General features: G+C 42.4%; 1 protein-coding gene across 10 annotated transcripts in view; it reads left to right on the forward strand.

Moving 5' to 3' along the window:
• ANKS1A (ankyrin repeat and sterile alpha motif domain containing 1A) overlaps window positions 1-21,416 on the forward strand; it is a 175,582-nt gene that overhangs the window by 92,609 nt on the left and 61,557 nt on the right. For 9 of the 10 annotated variants that reach the window (XM_016146929.2, XM_016146926.2, XM_036239054.1 and 6 more), the window contains one exon: window positions 10,393-10,982. In XM_016146929.2, coding sequence (XP_016002415.1) covers window positions 10,393-10,982 — 590 coding nt within the window. Of the gene's footprint in view, window positions 1-709; window positions 9,832-10,392; window positions 10,983-21,416 lie in introns of those variants that run through there. The other variant, XM_036239085.1, reaches the window with a different exon arrangement.

Below are 21,416 nucleotides of genomic sequence, written 5' to 3' on the forward strand. Positions count from 1 at the left end.
TAATGCTCTATTTGAAAGTAGTTCTAAGTGAAGAAAGAATCTTTAGCATTATGGAGGAGGGAGAGTTCATTTATTTCTCTTTCAAATGCTTGATCTGAAACCACTACAAGGTAGCAGGCTCAATCTCTGGAAGGAAAAAAGGAAAATCAATTGAACTTCATAAATGGGGCCTGTCTCCTTGGCTGCCAAGTGCCCTTGATAGGAATTTTCTATCTCCAGATTAAGAGACCACCAGATTTAGACCTCATATCTAGTCCTCCTTTGCTTTGGCATCTTCCAGGTCTGCATATTGGGCTTAACTGTTAAGAGTGTGATACAGGAAGCAGATTTAATTGAGCATGTGGGGTGTGCCTGCCTCCAGTCTAGCTGCTTGGATCACTCAAAGAGCTTTCAGACAAAGGAGCTGAGACATTCAATGTGAAAAATGGGTTCTGCCAGTTTCTCAGTAGCCTGGAAGGAATGCCTGTTAGGGTTGGTATAAGTGAGACAAATCATTTCCCACTAATGTCATTATCTTAGGCAGCTTTTATGAATTAATTTATCAGTTTTCAAAAGGCCATGTTAATAAGACTATCTATCAGAGCTTTCACCCCTCCTTACCGTAATTCAAGATACTACGGCGTGAGGGGTGGGGTGGGAGATTTTTTAAATCACATTTTATTAAAATTACATTTGATTAGCTCACTGGGCGGCGGGAGGGGGAATCAAAACAATAGTGAATACAAATAAAACACTCAGGTTCTTCTCACCCCTCTGCTACTGATAGCTGCTAGTAACACAGTTTGAAAGTGTGGTATATGCTTCAGGCCATTTGCTATCTTTACACAAAAGTAAATGCATGAGGTCGTTTGGTTTGTTTTGAACCTAAAACTGGATCATATTTTACAAACTGTTGTGCAAATTTGTTTTTCTTATACCTTGTCTATGGATTATGGGTACAATTTTCCCTTAGTTCTTAAAAATCTACCTTACTCTTTTTTAATGATTGTTAAATATCCTATGATTCATTTTTCCATTCTCCAGTTGATGGATGTTTAAGTTGCCCCTAGGATTTCTCTGTAAAAAATTATGCTGCTGTGGACATTCCGTACACATATTTTTACATGCTTGTAGAGTATTTCTTAAAAGACATTGATAGAAAGTAGAATTAGCCAGATATAGGTGCATGTCTAGATTTAATTGATGAAGTTAAATTATTTTCTCTTAATGGTGGATGAGCACACTCTTTTCTGCATACCTTCAGCAGCACAGAATATTATTACTCTTTAATGTGTTTTACCATGATAAGCAAAAGTATCCTTTGAAATTGGCGTTTATGTGATCTACTAAAATTGAGCATCTTATATTGTTGATTAGTGTTATATATTTAGTCTATCAGTTGCCCTCCCCTTTTTTTTCAATTTTTCTACTTAGAAATCATTGGTAGTGGAAACACTTCATATAAATACTGATAATATTTGGCCAAAGTAATTCTCAGAGGAAAGTTGATATTCTTAAATTCAAAAACAAGAAAGACTAAAATGTAAACAAAAGAAAGTAGCAGAGAGGAATTAATAAAGATAAAAGCAGAGAGTATACTTCACATACTTTGTTATGCATGTTACACCTCAGTTAAATAAGGAATAAGGAAAAAAATAAAAGAAATAAGTAAAAAAATAAAAAAGCCATAGATTTGATCATTACAATAAAAACTTGTTTGTCATTTAAAAGATCTCTGACAATTCTGGTCAAGAAAAGAGAAAAAAAAAACACATGTCATAATAATGTAAAGAAGACATATAACTAAAAATTCAGACATTTAAAAAATTAATATAAAGAATTTATAGAAATTCATTTTATGTGGTTAGTTAAGAGTTGCTACCATCCCTCTGGAATGAATTGTATGGGAGAGTAATTGGTTCACCGTGATGACTGATTGAACTGAGGCTTCTACTGATATTAGTTCCTGGTGACCGAGAATGATAAGCATCTTACACTATGCAGACAGTCCTTCACAGTGAAGAATTTTCCCACTCAGGAATGCCATTCGTGTCTGTAGATATGACAAAAACTGACAGAAGTAGAAAGCTTCATGAAGACCCATGAAGTAGAAAACCCATTTCCCTCAAAAAAGGCACTAGGCCCATTTGGTTTTATGAGTTTTATCCAACTAGGTATTCCTCTGTCATTTAATTTGTTTCAAATTTAGAAAAAGTTTTCTGAAATCATTATACAGGGCTAGTGTACCTGAGAACAATGTTTGATGTAGTCTAGTCATTTCCTTTGTATGTAACTCTTTGCCCACTGAACATACTACTGCTTAGAGAAACAGTGGACAACTTTCCAAGTTTGAAAGCAAACAACAGAGTAGCCAAGAGCTCTAATAGTTATCGTTCTCTGTGGTGCTTGTGAGCAGCATCCACTAATAGCTCTTAGTTCCATTTACCTTAGCACAGTGATGAATGATTATTCGAAGACAGTGATACATGTGGACTCATTGCAATTAAGTCAGTATTCCTAAGAGCTATATATTTAGGTCTGTGTCAAGTTTGTGCACGACGATAAAGACCTTAATCCTCCTGGGAGAGGGGGCGAAAATGTTATTTTAGCTTCTCCCTCTACTCCCACATCCAGAATGCTGCCAATTCCTTAGCCTTTGGGGAATTCTGTAGTCTTAAGTCTTGGCTTTCCCTTTGCCAGCTGGGGATTCTCAGGTGTTCTTCCATCTACAGCCCACTTTTACTACTATTGGTTCGGTAAGAAGATTAAAATAGATACCAATGTTCAATACACCATCTTTACTTGGAAATCCAGGCTAGCTTTTCCTGGTAGATTCCAAGGAGTAAGTTTGGGTGCTTTGTCCAAAGGCAAAAAATGTAGACAAAACAGTTTAATAATTATGCCTTATTTTTAGCAGTTTCCTCTTCTCTCACCTTGCATTCGAGGAACTCCTACCAAAAGCCCCACTGTCTAACTGTCTTGCTCTATCACTTTATATTTCTGAGTTGGAATAGTTCACTTTTCTTTCCATTATAGAACAATTCCAAGGCTTGTGAACTATAAATCAATATTTTTTCTTCCATCACATGTATCAACAGCCATTTATCTACATGTGTATACATGGGACATATGTAAAATAATCATGAAGGGCAGAATATGTTAAATTCACAGAAAGTTATATAAAAGTAATATCAGAGTTCAGAAGAGGGATACATTCTGCCAGTATAGGGATGGCTTTATGAAAGAAATTCAGCATTTGAGCTTAACCCCAAAATTAAGAATTCTACTTGAATAAGAGGTAGGAGGAAGGAGAGGGCATTCCAGGCAAGGGGAGTAGCATAAACAGAAGTAAGATGATGGGAGATGATAGAGCACATGTTTGGAGAATGGTAAGTAATCCACTTTGGCTGGAACAAAGAACTGGTCATAGAGTATTGAATCTCAAATGTCAGTCTTTATTCCAGAGACAGTGCAGTGTTGTTGAAGCTTTTGAATGAGGCAACAGGAAGAAGCCATGTGTTAATAAGTATGTGCAATTGTAGAATCTTAGATTGCAGTCGAGAGAGACTGAAGGCAGGAATGCCCTAAAGTCAAGAGACTTTAAGGAATCTCTTAAAGGAAATTAGTGTTCAAACTAGGGGAACAGTAGGACGTGTTAGGAAGAAGGGTATGGATGGCAGAGTATTGAGGAGGACTTTACAACGAAATGTGTAAGAATGAGGAAGAGAGGGTATTGAGGATGATTCTGAGGTCTTGGTTAATTGGAATTCTGAGCCTGGTTAACTAGAAAGATATTGTACAACTGACAGAAATAGGGAATTGAAGGAGGGGCATGTTTGAGGGAAGGTGTTAAGTTCAATTTCAAATATGTTAAGTTTGAGGTGTTTCGAGTACCAGAAAACATCCAGGTAAAGATACTCCATAAACAACACTTGGAAACGTGAGTGTGATGTTCAACTGAGATGTAAAGATTATAATAACAGATTCATGAATCATCCAAGTTGAGTTAGTCGTCAGCATAAACAGTAATCATCAGTTGCAGAAGAAAAGACTAGAGAGATTGAAGAAATGAAGAATAGAACTTCTATTTACAGGCACGAGGAGAAAGAAACATAGGAAGATAACCAGGATAATGCAGTGTCTTAGAAGCCAAGGCTGAATGTAACAGAAACCCCAAAATAACTAGTTTAAACAAGATAGAAGTTCAGAAGTAAGGACTCCAATCTCCTTCTGCCATTTCATGGTTTAAGATGACTCTTCAAATTCAAGCTATGAACACAGGAAGGAAGAAGGGGGAGAAGGAGGGCACTTTGAAGACAGTTCTCAAAAGTTGCACGTACCATTTTGACCTATAACCCACTGGCCAGAACTTGGTCATGGGCTACACCTAGCTACAAAGAAGACGGGAAATATGGTCTTTATTCTGGTTGACTGTGTATGAGCCATTCTGAAAAAAAACCCATAACCAAGGAAGAAGGGGAGAGTGGATATTGGGGATAACCAGTAAACAGTGTCAGATGATACAGAAAAAGGTAGAAGGATGAAGACTAGAAAAAAGGCTAGGCAGTTAGAAGGCCACCGGTAAATCCTAGGTGGAGAGATACTTCTCTGAGGCAGGTAGGAAGAGATGAAATTACCCTCAAATTTTGACATGCTGTTGAGAGTAGTTAAAGAATTTTGTCTGGCCTATATCTTCTCAGAAAATTGGTACGATTATCTTACAAGAGTGTAGGTGCTATGAGAACGGTGACAGTTCAAAGTGGAAGAAGTGAAGAGTAGGTCACATGATGATATCACAGTTTTCAAGAGATGAACTCAAGGATGGCTGGGTCTGGTGTCAGGCTTTCATTTGGATCCTTGCTCTACCATTCATTTGCTGGTGACCTTGAGGAAGATTTTAACCTCTTTAAGCCTCATTTTCTACATGTAAAACAGGGATACAATTCTTTACCTCATGGTTGCTATGACTATTAAAAAGAATAGCTCAGTGTCTGGCAGAGAGTAACTAGTTTCAAATACATTGTAGCTATTGGAAGCCAGCTGAGTTAAATAAATTGGTAAAGGACTCAGTCACTTGTTCCTTGAGTATTCAGCAGGGCTCAACATTCCAGCAACTGGAGAAGGGAAAGCAAATGGTTGTGAATACCCAGTGTTGGAACTGGCAGAAGATCAAGGGAAACAGAGATGGCAAGTGTGCTATTAAATTAAGCACAGATATCATGGCTGGCTGGCTAGAAACTGATCCAGGCAGAGCTGGTATATTAAATAGGGAAGTTTGGGAGGCCAGGGTGGTGTTTAGGGAAATGGGGAGGTGTAAGGTAATCAGGACTAAGTCAATAAGTCCCAAAACTGAGCTGTACCTATAGGTACAGAGTACCTATAGCTGCAGAGTTGGGAGCAAAGAAACAAGCCTCTGTATGCAGTGTTAGCATGAAGAGCAGTTTGGAAATGGTTGTAAATGAAGAATGATAATAATGATGGCAGCTTCCATTTCCTGGATTCTTCTTATGGACCAGCCACATGCCGAGTTCATTTGCACTGATTAGGTCATTATTCTGTCTTGAATATCTCAAGACAGATCTGGGTAGGGACTATTTTTATCCCTGTTTAGTAGATGAGGAAGAAGTAGTTAGGTGTTACAGCTGGGCTTTAAGCCCTAATTTGGCTGAATCGAAAGCCTCTTTAGTTATGAGGTTAAATCATTTCACTCAGAGCACTGCTGCTGTTCACGTACTTAACGTCATAGAGCTGGAAGGAAACTTAGGCCATCTAATCACAGATTCAAACTGAACTAAATCTCAAAGCCCTAGAGAATGCAGCCCAGATGTTCATTTTAAAAAGACAGAGGAAAAGTCACAGGGCTGGGACTACAATGTGGGCCTCTTGCAACCCAGTCCAGTTTTTGCTCTGTTTCTTTGGTTGCCATGGACCAGAATAGACTCTCAATTTATTTATCTGCTCAGCTCACAATCTCCAGCCAATGGCTGCATGGTGACCCTCCAAAAGCAGCCATGTACTTAGGAGTTCACATGGTTTCTGACATTTACCACAGTGACTAGGCAATTGGAGGGTTCCAGTCTTAATGGACAAAGAAAGCAGTCTGGGGTATTAAAGTACCCCAGCTTTCTCCTCTGGGTCTGAAGAATGATTTGACTTAGCAAGTCCTCACATAAGTTGCATTTTTCATCCCTAATTTAAATAGGCAGGGTGACTGAAAATATGTAAATGTTAAAATGTTGTTATTCAAAATCCCTTGAGATCCCCATGGATCATCATAGTAATTAAAATGGAGCACAGAAGACCCCTCGCTTCAGCAGCTCACAGGGTAAAAGGAAAATGAACACCCAGAGTGAATAAAGATCGAAAGTAGGAAGTGCTGAGAATTAGCATGCTGGTATGTCCTTTTCAGTAGAGCAGCTGGCCTTGGTGTACGGGGAGGGTGAGGAAGCGGTCCTCCCCATGTCCTGTTCCTCTTTGCTTCTCTCAGAGAAGGGCAGGTTGTGAGGGGTGCCGAGGCCAGTGTGGGAGGAGGGTTGGAAGCGGTGTAATTCTGAAGATGGGAGCACAGTGATTCCCGATCAGAAGGAAGGCGTCAGGCCCGAGGGGTTTTTTGTGAGTCTGCAAGTCCCACACAAAGTTTGTGTCTCTGCTTTTTCTAATGGATTTCCACTTCTCTTTAAGCCTGTCAAGGCCTTCCCGTATCCTTTAGTGCCCAGCTCAAAAGCTACCTCTTCTGAGAAGCCGCCTGGTTCACAGTAATCTGCTCACTGTACCTTTGCCTTATACTTTTCTTAATTTTTGCCTTGAATTCTAGTCATTTCTGTATATGCTCTTCTCTTCCAGTAGCTGGTAAGTCCATTGCGCAGATGCAGCATCTTCATCTTTGGGTCTGTCTCTTGGGCGCCCCCTGAAGGCAGGCATTTTGCACATGCTTCTTGAAAGTACCAGGGCTTGTCTCAGTTTCTCACTTCATCTTTCTCTCTGTGTCCCCTCCTTCTGCTGTCCAGAGCTGTAAGGATAATGAAGGCAACAGGTGTTTATACTTGTCATGTACATTGTCCTTGTTGTGAGGAGTAGTTGCTCTCATCTGTGAGCGAAATATGTTGTAATGGATCCTGTGTGGAGAATAACAATTGTTAACATCTGTTGAGATCTGTTATGTGCCATTTATGGTTCTACATGCTTTACATGTATCATTTAATTCTCACCTCAATTCTATGAAATAAGTACTACTAAGATCCTAAAATTATAGATGAGAATGGTAGGCACAGAGAGTTAAGTAATATGTTCAATATCTGACTCTTGGTCAGTACATTATCAGTACATGGTTGTTAACTCCTTGTCCCCAAGAGACCTAATATTATCCTGACTTTGTAGAAAGAAGGAACCATTGAGTAGATCTTTTCCTACCTGTTGATTTGTCCGGAAATCTAGCTTAGCCATGGATATAGTTTTTTTATGGGAAAGGGAATACCACCTCATTAAGATCCTAAGGTTCTCAGATCAAGCTTTTCAAATAAAATACCAAAATGTCTTTCCTAGGGAATTGTCTGGGTAAGTCATGTAATTATAAGAATCCCTCTCTATGATTTTTTATACTTCATAAAATATTGGTGGATTATGGTTTCTCTGATGGAATTATGACCCTTAAAAATTCTTCCTCTTCACATATTTCCTTTTTCCATAACTTTCCATTCCTTCTTTCTGCCCACTTCCTTTCCCCGGCATTTGTCCGGTATTGAGCTCTTGGCATCAGTCTCTCTTTCTGCATTGATGGCTTGCATGAATGGGTGGCTGTTAGACAGGGCCTTCATTGTGGGCTCCCACAGCAGCAGGCAGAACATTCTCTGTGGCCTGGGTTCTGAGGTCCACCCAGGCAGTGCGAGCCAGGCCAGTTCCCAGTTCCAAACTGTGATGCTTTGCTTTTGTTGTTGGATTCCCTTCCCCAGCCCCACCCCCCAAAAAATGTTAAATAAGGAGCTAGAGGCTGCTGCAAAGGCTAGAAGCCTTTGCTTCTATTGCCAGAGTCCTGTTTTTGTATTCAAATGCAGTCAAAGGGGACGTTGCACCTTGAGCCAGGGTCTGTGGGAAGCTGGCCATTAGAATATAGTCCTAGAGGTGGCAAATTTTGCAGCCTGGTTGCCTCTCCTCACCAGCCTCTCCTAGGAAGTACTGTGGTCCTGAACCACCATTAGATGGTCATGTGTCATCCTCTGTGTGGCTCCACCATGCTCCACAGGACAGCTTTGTTCAGGCTGCCAGTGGTCATATGTGGTATTCATAGCCCTGAAGTCATGGTTTCCTGAGGCCTGAGTTAAACTGTACGGAACTCTTATGTATGCAGCATTTCTTCTTCCCTAGAGAAATAATTCAGATTGTTCAGCGCTCTGGACCTGACCTTCGAGGTGTAGGGTTTGTGAGTTAGAGGTGTGAAAGTCCTGAAGCAGTCAAGTGTAAAGGAAGGAGGTGCCAGAGTTCATACTTCTGGGCTCCTGTGGGTATGTAATCAGAGCCAGAAAGTAGAGCTAACTGGCCGCCCCCTTTGCAGCCCATGCAGACTTGCCAAAAGCTGACAGACTGCGGAGACTGAACCATTCTTCTTGAGAGGGTGGGGTGAATGGGACCATGTCCCTGCTCAGACCTCAGGATGATGCGCTCATTGTGACAGCTGGTTGTTAGGATCCTTCCTTAAAGGCTGTCTGGAAAGAACCAAGGTTGTGGGACACCAACAGGGGCAGTGGAGACTGTGTTTTAGTGCATCAGATTTATAAAGTTCACACCTCCACCTGACCACCCTGTTCAGTTTTAGAACTGAGCTTCAAGAAGGGGTCTGGGGCTGCAGGCAAGCTGATGAGGGTGAGTGGGTGCATGCAGGCACCCAGGAGAGGCACCCAGGCAGGGCTCTGCAGCAGCCCCTGAGGGGGAGAAGTTCGCTATCACAGTATGCTGGAGACTTGGCTTCTTTCTCATCACTATCATAACATAAAAGGGATTTTGAAAGACCATGCAGTCCCACCTACTTATTTTAGATACTGAAGCCCAGCAGGATAAGATCACTGCAAAGACCACACAGCTAGAGAGAAGCACAGCCAGGAGAGCCAGGTGGTCAGATGCCTAGGTTAAAGCCTTCTCCCCTCCACCTTGGGCAAAACACCAAAGGCCTGGGGGCCTTCAATTTCTCATCTGTAAAAATAGTTGAACTTGACCCTTTTGGTTCTACGGTTCTCTCATCTCCTGAACAGTTCTTGGGAGCTTTGGGCAGACTGGGAAATCTTTTGGTGCATGTACTGTAGGTTCCACTTACAAAGAAATAAAGTTGCACATCAGCTTTGAGATGTAAGCTAGAATTGGATGCAAGGTTGTTACCTCCTCTGCTGATGTGGGTCAAAATCTCTAATGGGTCTGAGTTCATGCAGGGCGAGCCCCTTGGGTGTCCCAGTGTGAGACTGATGTTGGCCTCTGATTTGGTTAATTATTTATGCTACTCAGGGCAGAGGTATTTGATATCTTGGGTGAGTGTACAGTAGTAGTTGGCCTCATGAGCTAGTAGTGTCAGATTTCTGGGATGTTAGGGAGGTCTTGGGAGAACTGCAAATGCCTCTTGGCATTGACAAATTAGACCATTTTGTTTTTAGTGGATCAGCTAAGGTTAAACTTAAACAAATAGGAGCAGCTGGGAGGCTTTGGAAGAAGTGAGATGTGCACATTCTTAGAAAAAAAGAAAAGCCTGTACTCCCTGCGGAAGGAAGGATGAGGCGTGGAGCTCTGAATAGCCCCCCTCTGAGGAAGGAAGCAGTCATTTCTCTGCTGTTTTGTTTTGCACTTTCAGTTAAGGAATTCCAGAAGTTGCAGGTTGTAGATCGTGACCTCCATTTTTTTCCCCCCTCTGTTGCTGCTTGCCAGAGGAAGGGAGGGCGGGTGGCTCTAAATAACACTTTGGCCTTTATGGAAATGTATCAGATGTTCCAGGAGTGAGTCTCGCCTTGCCAATGCTTGCTTGCTGGCGCGCTCTTTCTCTCTCACTTTTACTCGGTGTTCACTCACTCTCTCCTTACTTGTGTCCTTTCTGTAGGATATAGTTAGCACTTCTCGCCTTATATAGCAAGGTCTGGTCGTTAATGTTAACAGAATTCTAACAACAAGGGAAGGCTGCCAGATAGCATTAATCAGGCCAGTGTTTGGAATTTCATAAATGCTCTGACTTTGGGTACAAACTGAACATTAAGAACAATACAAAACTGTTTTCTTCCTTCCTCTCTCTTCTCTCCCTCTGCCCTCTCCCCAGCCCGTCCAGCTTCTGCTCTTTCCTTCTGTTTTTGAATTCCTCTGCTCTGTCGCATACTCGCTACATTGGAACTTTGTTGATTTTTGCCACGTTTAATTTTTTATTTCTCTCTCTCCGTCCACTCCAAGACCACAGGCGGAGCAGCAGCAGCCGGAGCCAGGACTCTGCGGAGGGGCAGGACGGGCAGGTCCCAGAGCAGTTCTCAGGTCTCCTCCACGGCTCCTCCCCGGTGTGCGAGGTGGGGCAGGACCCTTTCCAGCTGCTCTCTGCCACTGGCCAGAGCCATCCAGAAGGGTCCCCCACACAGGGCGCCTGCCACGAGGCCAGCATGCAGCTGGAGGAGACGGGTGTGCGTGCTCCTGGAGGCTCCCCGCCCAGTGTCCTGGACCAGAGTGAGAGAGTGGGCTACCCAGCAGGCCTGCCCACCACCAACAGCCAATCGCACCCCGAAACTTTGACTCACACAGCATCTCCACACCCTGGTGGTGCCGAGGAAGAAGGAGACCGGAGTGGGGCCAGAAGCCGAGTCCCTCCCACCAGCAAACCCAAAGCTGAACTCAAACTCAGCCGCAGCTTGTCCAAGTCTGACTCTGATCTCCTGACCTGTTCACCCACGGAGGACGCTACAATGGGGAGCCGGAGTGAGTCCTTGTCCAACTGCAGCATCGGGAAGAAGAGGCTGGAGAAGTCGCCCTCCTTTGCCTCGGAGTGGGATGAGGTAAGGCTGTGTGACGTCACAGAGAGCTGGGCTGGCCGCAGCCCACCGCAGCTCCCCTGTGCGCAGCTCCCGGGACCAGGACGTGGGCCAGGGTTGCCCTGGTTCCTTGGCACTGCGGCCAGTGTGATTCTGACAGCCATGAGGGAGGCAAGCCTCAAGTAGCCAGGGCAGGGGATCTTCCTGCCTGAATTGCAGAGAGCGGATCTATTCACGGTTAAATTGGAGGGTGGAGGCCCCCAACACAGCAGGACTCAGGGAAAGGCAGTTCCTAAAAATGACATGTAGTTTGGAAATGTTTGGATTCCATCAGCCTCACTGAGGGAGTCGTACTCACCCCGAAGATGCTTAAGAAGAACTAGAGTCCTTCCTGTGAGTCTTCAGAGGAAGAACAGAGGTCCAGGGTTAGCTAGGAGGGTGGATAGAGAGCCTGGGCTTTGGGAGAAACTGCTGAAAGGGGTTCAGAGGGGGTTTTTCTCTGCCCCGCTCCTCCATGATTATTCTCAGTATTCCCTGAAAGACCAGATGCCTCTTCCAACAGAAGTGCCCTGCCCATCCCACATTCCCAGGTTGGCGAGGCAGAGGGCTGGCTACGTGGTTCAGGAAACAGATTAGTGAGGAGAAAACATTCAGAGTCTGAGGCCCAGCTTCCTTTCACAACCATTGTTATGGAATAATTGGAAATATGTACCCAAATATTTTTCAGTGACCTGTGACATGTCTTACTGGGCAGAAGAATGTTTCTGAAAGATTGCTAAACACCCAGGGAATGTTAAAGTGCTCCCCTTGCAGGCTTCTTGCTGGGAGGAAGCTGCCTTTGAAGTGGACTGAGTCTGTCTCCCAGGAACATTTTCAAGAGATGAATTTAGCTCTCCAAGAGGAGGGGAACAGTACAGCTGACATGTCCATTGGAACAGTCTGTAGACTAAATGCCCTACCCAATTCTATTCCGGTTGCAGCTGCAAAGTTATGTAAACCAAAGCTAATCCCATTCTCGGTGTGGGAACTGGGTGGGGGCAATTCGTACAGCACTCTTATCTCTAGATAAGATGAGGTTCAGCACTGTTTTGTCAAGAATCCTGAGCAGTAGGAGATTTTTACTGTTTAGTAAACCAAGACTTGGTGAGCCTGTGCTAGATGCTAAGCCACTTAAGGAAAATCGGTCTGAGTGAGAGAGCTCCTGGTCCCTAGGAGAGATTACACACAAGAGTAGATGTGCATTGAGGAATGTGTACTCTACCTTTGTTTTTCATAACAGAATTTTACTCAAATACAGTATAGAATAAGACAGTTTAAGAGAAAGATAAGTCCAGTATGCTCTGAAATGGTAGGACAGGTGAATAGATAGAAAAACATCCCTGAGATGGGGGTAGGTAGAGACAAGAGGTATGAGAGGATGGAAAGGGGCTTCAGAAAAGATCACAGAAGTGGGATTTGACGTGGAATTAAAGAACCAGGTGTTTGGTTAAAACCAGATTGAAACTAGTGGAATAAAGAAAGGGCGTTGTAGGTAGAGATAATAGGGAAAGCTGAGGTCACTAGGTTTCTATAGAATATGTGGGGTTTATAGGGGAGAATAAGAAATAGGAGTAGAAAGTGAAATTGGGAGCAGACAGTGAGAAGGCCTTGAACATGAGAATGATAAGCAAGTATTCAGTTTGATGTCAAGATTCTTTCTCTGAGTCTTTCAAATGGACGGGAAGACAGCTTCACCAATCTAATGAATTACCCCTTCTTTTTGACTCCCTTTCCTGAGCATACCCTCTCCCCAAGAAGTCAACAGTGCTGGTTGATTCTCCACAGAATACTCATGCTCTGTTAATGCACAGCATTGCCAGGCAGGCTTATGAGATCCACCGTTTCCTCCTGAATAAGAAATGTGAAATCACTGAGGCACAGCCCAGCTTAATTGAAGTTGGCTGTTTGGGCTAATAAACCAGTGTTTCTTGGCATCTTAATGAGAGGAGGTTCATATGCTGATGTTTCCTTTTCAGACAGGGATTGCAAATGGGTACAGTGAGCCCAGGGACTGTTCAAGGTCTAGGTGTCCTGGCCCAGTCTGTAGTGTGACCCAGAAGCACTGTTAGATTTTAAATTTGAAAAAACTAAAGGCAATCGAGGTCTTGTTGGAAAGAATTCAGAAGCTTGAGCTTTGCTTGCACAGTAAACATTAACAGAGCCCTTTATTTGTAACCTTTCAACATTGTTTTTGAGTCATATTATACTTGGTTTTTGTCAATATCTCTATCTAAAGAGAAACTTCAGAACTGTTTGCCTAGTAGTTGGCCCTAAACCCAGGGCTTTGGCGAACAGTCCTGGAACAGCGCATTAGTTAGTGGCTGCTCCTCATTCTACCCCTGATCAGTACCTGAAAGCTGCTTTGCCGTATCTTGTGTATCTTGTGCCTGAAGATTTTTTTTCTTTGTCATTATTAGATCCCCAGGCAGTGGGGACACTGCTCTGAAGGAGCTTGGGCCCAGCTCGACTCTTTGCTGTGGGGCCTGGGAGGCAGAGAAAGGCTCTGGGGGTCCAGGCAGCTGTGATCCCAGCACATGATGAGTTGTGCCTGTGTGTTGGCCAGACCACTCCTAGAAAGCAGTGCAAGATAGTACCCAAGGCTCAGGCCCCGGAGTCAGCAAATCCAGCTCTGAGCCCCAGCTCCACCAACTCCACCTTGATGCGTGGATGGCTTCAGGAAGCCTCAGTGTTATTACCCCTGTTTGTGAAATAGAGGCAGTCAAATCTATGTTTCAGAGTTGTTTATACCAATTAGACGTGTTTAAGTGCCTCCTAGCACAATACGCAAAACATATTGTATGAATGGTAGATTTTTACTGTGCCTGTAGCTTTGGAGAATGAGAAATGAAGCCTGGAGTGTCTTCAGATCTTAAGAAAAGCAGAGCTTTCAGGCCTGTCCCATGGTGGTAGTGTCTGGGAAGCAGTAGAGTTCAAGCCCCTCAACCAATGACTCTGCCCCACTCTAGATCCGGAAGAGTCCGCCCAGCCTGGGAAAGTAGGGCAGGCACCCCCCATTGTTATTTGAGAAATTAATGAGCCTTCCTATATAACTCTCTAAGACGGTTTAGAGAGAAATCTGCAGCCCTCTCTGCTATTTATTTTTCAAATGTAGTCTACATACCGTAGTCCCCCCACTTCTGCATGGGAGATATCTTCCAAGACTCCCAGTGGATACCTGCAACCATGGATAGTACTGACCCCTACATGTACTATGTTTTTTCCTGTATGTATACACCTATGGTAAAGTATAATTTACAAATTAGGCACAGAAAGAGGTTAACAATGAAAGTAATAAAATAGAACAATTACATTGCAGTAAAAGTTATGTAAAAAGTTATCTCTCAAAATATCTTCTTGTACTGTACTCACCTTCTCACTTAAAGGAAACACTTTCCGGCTTCTCTTTGGCACATCCGAATTGCCAGCATCACTGCTCTTGCGCTTTGGGGTTGTTTTGTTATTAAGTAAAATAAGGGTTACTAAACATAAGCACTGTGATTCCATGAAAGTCAATCTGATAACCAAGACGGCTACCAAATGAGTAACATGAGGGTAGCACATACACTGCGGATACATGGGACAAAAAAATGATTCACATCCTTGGCAGGATGGCACAAGATTTCATTCACCATGCTCCTCGAAACAGCGTGCAATTTAAAACTTGTAACTCGTTTATTTCTGGAATTTTTCATTTAATATCTTTGGACTGTGGTTGACCATGGGTAACTGAAACCGCAGAAAACAAAACTGGGGATAAGGGGAAATACTGTAATGACCAGCAGTGGCTACTTGATTGGTTAGTTGCTTAGGATGATGTTTTATAGTTGGGAAACATCCACAGCTAATGGCTTAGGAGTCACTTTCTCTAAATACAGCCTGCTCCTTAAAGCTGGTTAATGCAGCCCTTACTGAAATACCCCAGACAAGATGACTTCTGAAAGTTAGCCTGGTTAAGGTAAACCTCTGAAATGATATCCATTAGTGACACTCATTCTCCCTGTTTTCTGTTTTATCTTTGGTAACAAAGAATAGACTTTGCTTTTAAAAGAGATCAGCCTAAAAGGAGATCTAGATGCAAGCTTCAGTAGATACTTTCTGTATTCTCCAGTCAAGTCAAAGCACTCTTTGTTGTCTTAATGATCCCTGGGGCATAAGAGAAGTTAAACTGAGAAGCTGTACAAAAATAAAACTTTAAAAATATATAGATAAGGAATGGGAGAATCACCTCTCTCTAGAAATAGTTAACCTCTGTTTGATGTGTATCCAAATTTGGGGTCTGATATTAATATTTGCCAATTTATAATTGGCTTTTCTGCCCAAATTGCTACCCTGTGGGATATGTTGCCATGGCAGTGTCAATAAGATCCGGATTCAGATCTTCATTCTAAAAGGTGTATTCTGTTATATGGCCATGTTATAAGGTTGTTGCTCGAACTAGTTTCTAATTGTTAGATACTGTGCAGGGCATTTCCCATCTCTCCTTCAGATGCATTCCCTACCCTTCCCTACCTGCCTGTGTGCCTCAGGAGGCTGACCTATATGTACCAAATCAGTAGGCCAGGGAAATATAGCCTTGACTGTTCCTCTACTGAAGACCACCACTCCCGTGAGGGACCCTCTCCCAATAGCTGCTCTCTCTGGGTTCTGGTAACCAGTCCCTCCACTTGACCCTTCCGGCCTGGGGCTCCTGGCCATGACTCTCTCCCATCCCCTGCTGCTCTCCTTGTACCGTACCCAAACCTGTGGAAGTAATCCCTTTCTTAAGCTCCTTCGTTTGCCTAGTTTGAATGTGCAGTCTTTTTCCTGTGGGAACTCTGAGTGATACAGACATTTTTTAGCACTGTTTGTATCAACTCTAGGCAAGCTAGATGGTTATGTTCTGGAGCAGTAAACATGGCTCTTGCATGTAAATTGTAAATTAATCTTCATTTGCCGGTGAATCAGAAGGTGTAGATATTTAGGGTGCTGGGAAGCAGGAGAAATTAATCACTTAATTTGAAGCCTTTCCCACTTCCAATTATAGGGAAGAAGCCTGTTCTCTTTTCCACCAAGTTGTCAGTGTGGTCAGTATTTTGGCTGTGTGCTCCTGAATCTCACAGTCTCCTAGATGGATTTTCATCCTCTGTCCCTGCACTGTCTGATGCACCCGTGGGTACACACAGCAGCAGCAGTTAACATCTGAATAAATACCTCCTAAGAACAAAAATAACGTTCTAGTCAGATTGCGGTCTGAATATATAAAAAGCCTGTGGGGTCAGATAGGTCTTTCACATACCTGCCTTTGCTTGGGATTGAAACTCCTGAAAGAGAAAACCGCAGAAGGCTGCTTGTCTACTCAACATAAACATTTGAGTCTTCTAGAACTTGACTAAAGGCTGAAGTGATAAATCTGTGTTTTGTAATCAGCTTTCATAAATATTAAACAAATGGAAAATGAGTGAAGAGCAGGGGCATGCTTCGTATACGTTTTGTACAAGCTGAGAATAATTTCTGCTCAGGGATTTGGGGAATGTCCTGGTTTTGTCTAAAATGGTAGCCAAGGGGACCCTTGGCTCTTGAATGCCTCTAAGTAAAGTGGCAGTAGTAAGGCGGGCACCCTTCCAGGCCAGGTCCCAGACACCTCCTTGCCCTTTCCAGGAAGCTGGCCAGTTGAAGGCATGATGTCATCAAGAGAAAAGCTGATTGGTTCAGCTCCACAGAGGCTTTGGCTGCTTTTAACCCTTCAGAGTTGTGTGTAAAGAAGAATGACTTAGATGTAAATTAAGAGATTAGGGCTTTTGAATTTCCGCTGACAATGGCTAAACTTTCCATACCGTGTTCTGCCAGTACTATTGTTCTTTATTATGTAAACAAGCCTGCTGTGTAGTCCTTTTTGCTGACCAAAGCTGTCCTGCTCTAAACAAGAATGTGACACTCCTACCTATGGGTCCAAATTAGAGCCTGGGGTATCTATTTAAGATGCTTCCAGGTATACACTGAAGTCACAACTTTTATCCTAGAACCTCTAAATTTCCCTTGGTTTTGAGCGATCTGTTAAGATTGTGGTATTTTTTTCATATTTAAAAAATAATCTCACTTATTTTATAGGTAGTCCTGAATAGACAACTCTGCCTTTCTCTCTGATAAATCCAAGTGATTTTTGTTAGCCTGGATAAAACAAACAAACAAAAACAAACAAACAAAAAAACTCTGGACATTTCCATGGCCTTGATGCTAACAGAAAAAACCCCAAGTGTTACAAGCTGGAGCTGGTCCTGGCTCTGCAGTTAACTAGCAATGAGAAGACTGGGGTGTTCAACCCCCACCCCATCCCCCAGCCTTGCCCGATGATCTCTGAATGACGTCGTGCCTCTAACTGGACAGCTTGCTAGACAGGGTGGGGCGTATGGGACCTGGCCTGGACTGGTGCCCTCCCTGATGCTGCCATTTCACCTCTCATCTTGGGAATCTGGGAACCTGGAGCCTAGGAGCCTGATTTTTATCTCTCCTCATTTTCATGTCTTTCTCTGCTCGCTTCAGACTTCCCCTTGCTGCTTTTCTTGTCATTTTATTCATCCTGCATCTTTTTTTTTTCTCTCTTTTTTCTCCCATTGCTTTCTCTCCTTTTTATCTATGCTTTTTTCTGTCTTTTTACTTTATTCTTCCTTTTCTCATTTATTTTTCCTTTTCATTCCTATTTGTACTGGTGGCATCAAGGAGAGGCTTTTTAAATAGCCTTTCCTTCTCAGCCTTCTCTACCAGAAGAATTTATTTTGTTTTCTCTTTTTAGTATTTCACCCACTTAGATATTCTGTAGACCATTTTACCACTCCTCACATTAGCTCACCTCCTCCCCCACATGCCACTACCCATACTGTCTGCCCCGAGTCCTTTCGTAAACAGTCTGGTTCCATTTAGCTACATCAAGACATGCACGATCAAGTGCCATGTAGGGATTTTGTGGTATTTGTGAAATTTGGTGTTTGCAAGATGAGGATTTCTCTTTTTTCTCTCTCCTTTTTTTTAATTACATTTTTTAAAAAACACCAGACCAAAAGCTTGGGTGACAATGTAGGTGGATATATGAGAAGAATTTGACCTTTACTCCAGTGCACACAGATGCTGAGAATCACAGAAACATTTTTTGGGACATTCTTTACATGCTTTGGTTCTGGTTTTGTGTTTATTTTCATTTTTTATTTTTTTGTAGTAGTGGCATCAGTAGTATATAGACTGATTGATTTTCTATAATTTAGAGACCAGTAATTTATCTTCTTATCATTCTAAGCAATTGTGTTTAAGAAACAAGTAGAGGTATTTTTACGTAATCAACAATGTCTATTTGAGATATGTTTTTATTAAAATTATTCAAAATTATTTGATTAAAATTATTTGAATACTTCTATGTTCCAGGTATTTTTCTAAGCACGGGGGATGAGCAGTGAAAATCAGACAAAATCCTCTGTCTCATGGACCTGATATTCTAGAAGGCTATAGAAGGAAAGAGAAATAAAAGAAGACAATAACTAAAATTCATAGTATGCTAGATGGTGATGAGAGAAAATGAAGCTGAGGAGAGGGGTAGAGTGTGGTGGGAAGCGGGAGCTGAAGTCAAGTGGGGCAGCCAGGGAGACTGCAGTGAGGAGGATGTGAGAGAGCAGGCTGCCGGTGGGGGGCAGGGCTCAGCGGAGCTATTGAACTGCGTTCTCTGTAATTAATTTCTCCTGTAAGAGAACTTCAGAATTCAATCTACACTTACATTGTCTTACAAGTATATCTTATTAACGTCTACTTTTAATTTTTTTTTCTCTTTTGCCACTGTTGCTACCAGCTTCTGGTTTCTCATCTTTGTTTCCCCCCGTCCCCTCCTTTTTTCCTATTAAGCTGTTTTGGATGACTTTTTTTTTCATCTTTATTGAAATATAATAGATAATTAATGGCTTGTATTTACACTGTACAATTCAATGAGGTTTTTTTTTCAATTATAGTTGGCATATAATAATAAACTAGTTTCAGTTGTATAGCATATTCATCAGAGATCTATATAACTCGCAAAGTGATCACCCCACTAAATCTAGAACCCCTCTTCCCCTTTACGTATTTATTATAACATTATTAACCATCTTCCCTATGCTACACTATACATCTCCATGTCTACTCTGCAACTGTACCTCTTAATCCCTTTGCCTTTTTCCCCTAACACACCCATCTAGTATCCTTCTAAATATTCTCTGTATCTATGAGTTTCTTTCAGCTTTTGTTGTTGTTGTTGATTTCATTCTTTAGATCCCACATGTATGTGAAATGCGGTATTTGTCTTTCTCTATCTGACCCATTTTATTCAGCTCAATACCCTCTAGGTCCATCGAGACAATATCTTTTCCATCCCCTTTCTTTTAGTCTGTGCGTGTCTTTTAATCTGAAGTGAGTCTCTTATAGGCAGCATATGTGGGGGACTTTTTTTCGTATCCATTCGGCCACTCTATCTTTTGGTTAGAGCACTTCATTCTTTTCCATTGAGGTATTTGTTGATAGGACTGTAGTTGTTATTATTCTTTATTCCTGTTTTTGATACATGATTTTTCTTCTTAAAGAAGTCTCTCCAGCATTTCCTCTAATACTGTCTTGGTGACGATAAATGCCTTTAGCTTATTTTTGTCTGGGAAGCTCTTTATCTGTCCTTCAACTCTAAATGATAGCTTCGCTGGATAAAGTGTTCTTGGTTATAGATCTCGGATTTCCATTACATCGAATATTTGTGCCAAGCTCTTCTGTCCTGCATAGTTTCATTTGAGAAATCAGCTGCCAATCTTACGAATGTTCCCTTTTAGGTAAGTAACTGCGTTTCTCTTGCTACTTTTAAGTTTCTCTCTTGATAGTTAACCGTTAGCATTTTAATTATGATGTGTCTTGGTGTGGGCCTCTTTGGATCTCTGATTTTTAGAATTCTCTGAGCTTCCTGGAGTTTTGTTCATTTCCTTCACCGGGTTAGGGAAGTTTGCCATCGTTATTTCTTCAAATAGCTCTTCAATATCTTGTTTTCCTTCCAGTACCCCAATGACACGGATATTTTTACCTTTAATAGTGTCTCATAGGCTCCTTAAATTATTATTATAGTCTTGACTTGTTTTTTTCTTGCCATTCTGATTGAGTGTCCTTGGCTTTCCCATCTTCTAAATAGGTCATTTGATCTTCTTCTTTATTCAGTCTGTTTATTCCATTTAATACACTTCTCATCTCAGATAATGTGTTCTTCATTTCAGACTGGTTCCCTTTTATAATTTTCATTTTAATTTTTATGTTTTTTGTCTGTTAAAGTCCTCAACGAATTCATCTACACTTCCCCTAAGTTCATTGAGAATCTTTATAACCAGTGTTTTGAACTCTGCATCTATTAGATTGCTTGACTCCATTATTTCTGGATCTCCGTTCTGTTCTCTCATATGGTTTCTGCTTCTTTGTCTTCCCATCGTGGCTGCCTTTCTGTGTCTGTTTTTATGTACTAAGCAAAACTTCTAAGTCTCTCGGTCTTATTAGTGTGGATTTGTGTAGTAGGTGTCCAGAGGCACAATCCTGAGAGGAGTTCAGCTGCAGGCCAAATTTAACCTAAGCCTCTACCCCTCCGGGGCCCCCTGTTAAGATTCAGCAAGCAATTCACAGATGCTGTGCTTACAGTTGCCTCAAAAGGCCACTCCAGAAACTGAGGCCAGCTGCCACTGGTGTGAATCTCGGCGCTGCTCAGCAAGGAGCACCTGACTTGCTGAGGATACTCCTGGTTGTGGCTTGGGTGGGGCCACAAGTTAGGGAAGGCGGAGTTTCAGGGAATCCTGGGACGGAGCGACCTAAATTACCCAGTTTGATGATGTCTCCACTAGGGGGCCGCAGAGTCCACGCTCTGGGAGTGGGGAGGGCTCAACAGAGGATCAGTGCTGCTGGCACATCTGTACAGAGTGAGTCTTGCCTAGGCCCTCACTCCAACAACTCAGTATCTTCCTCCCCTGTAAGTCCCTGCACAGCCTAATTGGCACTGGTGCTCAGAGCAAGCAGGTACGTCACCGCGGAAGTCCGTTCGCCAACAGGGCCCCTTTAAGAGGCATTTGCTGCTGTCACTGCTACAGCCTCGTGTCCTCGCCCCATCCTGCCTTCTGCCATTGCAGGGTGATTTTTTAGATTTCTTCCTAGTTGTGTGGCTTGTTCATCTAGATCCCAGACGATTTTTCCTTGCTGCTGCTCCTTGTTTCTGTCAACTTCGATTTGATTGCCAGAGGGATGAGTAGAGCCTCTATCATCTACGCTATTTTTTTGTTCCTTGGGCAGCTTTTAAAGTCTACATACATACATACATACATACATATGTGCATATATATACATACACACACTTGCATATATTTTTAAAACAATTGAATTAGAGTGAAATCTGAATTTCTAAGAATTTCTCAG

This window comes from Rousettus aegyptiacus, unplaced genomic scaffold (assembly GCF_014176215.1).
Source record: "Rousettus aegyptiacus isolate mRouAeg1 unplaced genomic scaffold, mRouAeg1.p scaffold_m13_p_1, whole genome shotgun sequence".
In the NCBI taxonomy this organism is placed as follows: domain Eukaryota; kingdom Metazoa; phylum Chordata; class Mammalia; order Chiroptera; family Pteropodidae; genus Rousettus; species Rousettus aegyptiacus.